The sequence below is a fragment of the Lethenteron reissneri genome, chromosome 12, assembly GCF_015708825.2.
Source record: "Lethenteron reissneri isolate LAM-NWPU_2019-01 chromosome 12, ASM1570882v1, whole genome shotgun sequence".
NCBI classification, from domain to species: domain Eukaryota; kingdom Metazoa; phylum Chordata; class Hyperoartia; order Petromyzontiformes; family Petromyzontidae; genus Lethenteron; species Lethenteron reissneri.
In genome coordinates, this window is record NC_083790.1 from 5192182 (window position 1) to 5198613 (window position 6432).

Here is a 6432-nt window from a genome sequence, read left to right on the forward strand (position 1 = left end):
AGAACCAAGTAGGTCAACAAACGGTGGACGTTTTTCTTGGACTTCTGACAATCGAGCTGCCCATTTATATGTCTGACAGTTTGTGGCATTCCACTGTAAGCGATTGAAAGGTTGGGTCAGCTTGGTCTTTGCCTTGCCCCCCCCCCCTTATGCCCCAAAGCCTGGTGCCTAATTTGCGTTTTTTTCTTCCTAGGTGTGGATTACAAAAGTTTCCCTCCAGGCAGACCGTCTGGAAAATTGTTTGAGAGTGACCATCCCTGCCCGAGGTGTTCTTCAAAAGGTGAATGATTTAATTTCATCTACATTAATGTGCTTTGTCACTTGGTAACTGGCCCCGGCAGCACCCCTATGAAGCAGTTTAGGAGTGTAATTGTATAGGCCCGAGTAAAGTAGCCTTAATGACATCAGCCACCGAGGTGAAGTGATGGAATCATCTTGTGTGGCAGTGCAAGGTGGATTGTTAGGTCACAGCACCGTGAGAGATGGGCAGAGCATGGGGAGGCCTTAATCCAGCAGTGGTTTGATCATGGCTAACGATTATCGTAGTTTTTCATAGCTCTTGTTTTAAAAGACCTTGAAATAGTGAAGACTGTAACCTTCCTGTCATTCAAATGCCTTAACATGCAATTTCCCCCAGAATTTTATTTATTTATTACACAGTAAAGACTAGTGCCGTCAATGTTAATTTGCGTATTGTTTTGATTTGAAGCCAGATATTCCTGAAATGCAAGACTGCAGGATTTTTTTTTAATGTAGTGCCTTATCAGTGTGCAAATCATCAGTTTGAAGTATAAGCGTTGCTGACACTTGCTGTGAACTTGCTGAGGATGTTGTATTTGCCATGCTCTCTGCTCAGCCAGGACATCAGAGAGACATTGGGACAGCGGGACAAAGAGGCTACTTTGTCCCGTCTGCAATGGTTCCGGGGTCTGCATTGAGTCGAGTAGCCACCATGAAGATGATCCGGGTAGGGGCGGTGGAGAAAGTTTAACGCGCAGTGCATTTATTTGCTTGGCTCTTGCTGTACTTCCGCATCACTTTGTGCAAAATACTCGTAGACGAAGGTGAAATTATGATTCTGGAAACTCTTGCCTATGGACGAATCACCTGGAATTTTGCTAGTCTCTTAAGATCTCAGAAGTTAAGTAGGTTTGAGCCTGGATAGTGCTTGGATGGGTGACCACCATGCATAAAACAGGCATTGTAGTCTGCTGTGGGGCTGTATTGTCAGCAGAGGGCAGTGGAGAACATATATTGTATCACTCTAATGTTCTCCAATGTGATAATTGGTTTTTTAACCCTTTTATCTGGCAACAAAACTGACACCTTTTTTACAAGGAGTCATGTTTGCATTGACCACAATACCTGCGGTCGGAATGCAAAAAAAAACACAACTCTGATAATATGTGCACTATCCTAGAAATTGATTGGTCCATACCCGAGACAGCTTTTCTTAGAGCCTAGTCTCACATGGTGTTGGACCAGATGACGCCAAAAGGCGCACAACTCAAAGACAATGCACCATCAGACTATGAGAGCTCGGGGTAAGCATTTACAACCATTAGAACCTCCTTTGCTAGTAGCAAAATATGATCATTGTTTTTTTTACCCTTTTATCTGGCAACAAAACTGACACCTTTTTTTACAAGGAGTCATGTTTGCATTGACCACAATACCTAAAACCAATTATCATATTTTGCTACTGGCAAAGGAGGTTCCAATGGTGTTCTCCAATATGTTTGCTCACCTGCCTTCCTTCACCAACTCGCACTTCACCAACACCATCCCCTTGGCAGGACAGCCATGTGCAGCCGTGACCCCTTCATGAGTCCATTGGAGGACATTTTGGTGACACTATCGAGTTTAATTTCACAGGCGGATGATTTCCATTCACCAGTCTGGTGAAGTACTGTATTTCGACAGCCTATAATTTAAAAGCTCATTTATTTCGTTTTTTTGCAATATGAGAATCAACAATGGGAGGATTCGAATGGCATTTCTCAATCTGTTTTCGCAGTGCTGGAAGAGCTGAGGGATGAGACGGAGCACTCGCCTCAATCGAGGAGGCAGCGGCACAGCGAAGTCTATCCAGGGCTCTACTCGGGGTCCTATGTCTACCCAGCATTGTGAGTGCCACCACAACGCCAACAAGAAGGATTTCCACTTCAGTAGAGCTCTCGGAAAAGCCCGTGGCGTCTTAGGCAAATTCGCGAGCATTGTCGTTTTTGGGAAGTTCTCAAGCGCGCTGTTTAAATGCAAACGGGGTCCTGTGTAGGACTTGGCGTCCCCTTGGCGGTACAGCCATGTGTCATGTCCTCTTAATTAGTCCATTTGAGAGCATTTTGGCAACACTATCGAGTTTAATTTCACAGGCGGATGGCTTTCATCAAGTCCAGTGTTCATTGTCACTTCCAAAGTAAATTACGTAGGCTGTAAATCTGCCGGCCCAATCTGCACTCCCGCCTCACTGGTGCACAACGGAGGCGCGGAGCACACACGCTGGGGGCGCGTGGATCGCATGCTCGCGCATTATCGGAGTTACATTCACACCTGCCTCCAATCTCAGCCGTGCTGATGTTTACAGTACCATGACCACTGCCTGCAGACGAATCATGTAGTCGTAGCATCTTGTAGCCTTGTGTTTAGTGGATCATCTTTGCTTTGCAATTTGTTTGGAAGAATGACGAGCTATTGTGTTTTGTCGCTTGCATGGCATTAATTTATTTACTTAAGACCTTGTTTCATCATAAATGCTGCTGCGCTTGTATAGCAGGTGCAAAATAAGCAAGACTTTCTAGATTGAAACTCATTTGCAATTTTTGGTATCATTTCACTTGAAAGTATGTCTCGTGGCTGTTCAATACAAGTTCTAGTCTCGTTGGGTATATAACAAAGCATGTAACAATTCTCCTGTCATGTGATTCAATGAATCGTCATGAATTGGGGGTCACGATTTAATAATTTTCTTTTACTTTTGAGTGTAGTGTCCCACCCCTAATTGCTGCAGGGGTTCCATAAACAAATTAGAACAAATGTGAAATAATATATTCCCACAAAATATTCTATACTGTACATTGTGCGCTTAAGAATTGATAACCAATGGATGCAACATTAAATTCCTGATATCTTGCAAAAACCTGTGTTAACAATCATAAACTCGGGGAGTTGGACATTACATTGTATTACACTTAATTGGGGGATGGAGTGATGGTGCAATGGTGAGCAGACTACACTGAACCCAGCAACCTAAACTTGATTCGCGATCATGGATAATATCGGTAGTGAGTGATATCTGGACTGGTCCTATCAGAATATTTATATTGGAGGAATCTGATGAGCTATAAAGCTCTTTTTTCACAGATGTCCATTTGGCTTAGGGGCCGTCCATAAATGACGTCACGCACCTGGGGTGTCAGACATTTGTAACGAGGGGGGGGGCGGTTTGAGAAATGTGACGTCACATCAAAATGCGCAACTTTTAAGAAATATAGACAACACGTTCTACTTAACTAAATATACTTTTTGATACATGTTTTCTCCTACAACATCAGAGTGCAGCGCCACATTAAATACGCACTACAATGACAATAGCTTAAAGTGATTTGAAGCATGTTTAATTTTTTGGGGGGGAAGGGGGGCGGCAAAGCTTTGTGACGTCATATTTGAGGGGGGGGGGGGGGTCTGACTTTTTGTGACGCCAAAATCGCGTGAGGTCATTTATGGATGGCCCCTTAGATCCTAAGCCCTCCTTCACCAACCTCCACTGACCAGCACGTTGTAGTATGATCAAACGACCCCCATGATCGGTGTGGGGAGGCCCTCATTCAGCATTGGTTTGACAAAGTGATGTGACAGCAATGTACAGTCCACGATTGGCTTCCGCAACAGCCGCGTGTGTGGCTTCTATGCAAAGGGAAAAGATGGCTGGTTTTTAGGCAGAGAGGGGGGATGCGGAGCCGTCTAAACTGACCATGCCCCCACATGCATCAGCAGATACGGCCTGCCCTCAGCGCTGTACGTGTCGCCGTATCACTCCCGCTTCTACCTGCCGGATCCACCACCCAGGAGCCAGGTGCGCCCACGCGGAGTCAGCAACGGCCGGGCACGCAGCGAAGACATCGGCGTGGTAAGGACGCGACGCCACGCAACTGTCCGCATGAGTTGTTGGTGTGGTGTTGCAATGAGGGTTTTTGTTGGTGTCATAACAGCTCCACACCTCTGTGTGAGTTTCCGCAGGAGCATTGTTCGTGTGTTGTCCTAGCAGTTCCACGCAAGTGTTAGAATTATGGACGATGTGTGACCCACAGGTGAGAGCGGAGTTTAGCGCTGCTGATGTCCTGGGTATGAATTCAGGTTTCAGCCGCCTCTTGTTAAACCGGATTCTCAAGTTACTCGATTGGTTTCATTGCGGTCAACATCACGCGACAAAAAAACATTGCAATAAATCTGGCTATGTATTTTGTCGCTAAATTCTAGCTCTGAATTTAAAATGGCAGCGACTGTGGTGAACGTTTTCAAGTAGGGAGGGTGTTAAAGTGTTTCCCCCCAACTTTACTGTCTGGAACGGAGGTCACTTGAAGGGATTTCAGAGGTGCTGTAATCTACACAGGATTTCGCTGCTCTGGAAAATATCTTGATAAGCTACTGTCTAGTGGCGCAACACCTACAGCACAATCGGGCTACAATAAGGGAGACAACATTCCAAGCAAACAATAATTATTCGTGTTGTTGTAATTGCTCCACGCCATAGCCTACGTGTAAAATGTCCACGCGAGCATCGTCGAGTGTTTTTGTAACACCGTGGGGTGCTGTGTTCCCAAGTCCTGGCAGGGCTCCGGGCGGGATCTATGCAAGTCTCTGGACTGCGCCATCAGGACGGCCGAGGGGATGCGGCGCACCAGCCAGAGGATGGTGGAGTTCCTCTCCAGGGATATCGCCCATGTGCACGCCACACACCAGTTCCTCTTCCGCTGACACCGCGTGGCGTCGTGCGCTCCGTAACCACTGTTGGCGAACTCACGCTGGATGCCGCGGTGGGCATCTTCACACTCTTTGTGGTACAGTATCACGGCAAGGCGTAGTGGTGCACGCCCGCGATCAGGCACTTTGGGAGGTCAGGGTTGGTGGTGGAGCACGAATATTCGTTGAATTACCATACCCGCAGAGCTGCGATGTGGCTTAAGAGATGGCAGTACTGGAAGCGGGGTTTATGAGAACATCTGTGTGAACCTTAGTGTTATTGCTTCGTATGCCAGGTATTCCTTTTCGCTCCCACAAAGCACTCGATGAAAATTGAGAAAACATCTCATGAAAGTTGAGAATTAGCGAGGCTTTCCTGGATAATTACATTGTTACAACTTACATTCCAAAGTATTTGGTAATGCTTGTTGAGACAGTCATGTTGGACCAAGGCCCATTGAGACATGTCTGTAACGGCATTGTTAAGTGTTTTATGGCGATTAGGTGCACAGCTTGTATTACCATACTGTTAAATTTCAAAAGTGCAACACCCTTGCCAGAAATATGATGAAATGCAACTCCCCATTTTTCCAGTTGCAAGAAGAGTATTTATTGTTAGGTCGTACTGCAATGCAAACTATTGCATAGCTTTTAGAGCTCTTAATGGTTGTCAATTTTATAGCTCTTTAAAACCCATCAACTCTCTGAACTAGTCATTTAAACTTCGAAACATATGGCCATACGAGCCACGCAACAACACCATTTAAGTATTAAATTATGGCATCCGGTGCCTTCATCAGTTCAGGAGTTGCAACGTTGCCTTCAGCACATCTTATCCTGTGTAATACATTGAATAAGACAAACACTTAAGACAATCAAATGCTGCTTTAACGGTTCCAATACATTTTTACAGTAACAATTGTATTTACGGATATTTTAAATACGGGGATTGCAAAGACAAAAGTTTTGCACTTGAGGTTTTTTGTAATGAAAAGTGTTTTAAGGGGTTTTCTTCTACATTTTATTTGAGATTCAACAGCATTTACCAAATGTTTTAAATTATTGAATTTGATAAAAATGTACATGTACACTTTTTGACTTATTGTAATAAACTTGACGATATTTCCAGTTTGGAGTGGTACATTTTTTAAAAGTATTCCCCCCACCCAAAAAAAAACAACTTATTAGTTAAGCCCCTAAATGTGACAACTCAGTTTTTTTAATAAGTAATTTGGCTAGGGTCAAGTCCGTTTACAAAGATGTGGGTCTTACGCCAGAAATTAGTTACGTAAAATACTGTCCCAAGATGATCAGTATCTAGAGACATCAATTGAATCCTATAAGTGGTTCCCAACCTGTGGTTCACAAGGCTCTGGGGGGGGAGCACGTGGGGCTGTTCCAGGTACTGCGATTATTTTCTTCACATAACACCACGTATTTTATTGCCCATTGCACATATTTAGATGTAAATAA

At 44.5% G+C, this 6432-nt stretch overlaps 1 protein-coding gene across 3 annotated transcripts in view; it reads left to right on the plus strand.

The window, feature by feature from the left end:
• The window catches only part of LOC133341794 (microtubule organization protein AKNA-like), a 29066-nt gene extending 22979 nt beyond the window's left edge, over window positions 1-6087 (plus strand). For 2 of the 3 annotated variants that reach the window (XM_061550515.1, XM_061550517.1), the window contains exons 20-24: window positions 194-280; window positions 857-967; window positions 2018-2126; window positions 3991-4126; window positions 4822-6087. In XM_061550515.1, coding sequence (XP_061406499.1) covers window positions 194-280; window positions 857-967; window positions 2018-2126; window positions 3991-4126; window positions 4822-4974 — 596 coding nt within the window. In that variant the 3' untranslated portion in view covers window positions 4975-6087. The remainder of the gene's footprint in view (window positions 1-193; window positions 281-856; window positions 968-2017; window positions 2127-3990; window positions 4127-4821) is intronic. The other variant, XM_061550516.1, reaches the window with a different exon arrangement.
• The last annotated feature ends 345 nt before the right edge of the window (window positions 6088-6432 follow it).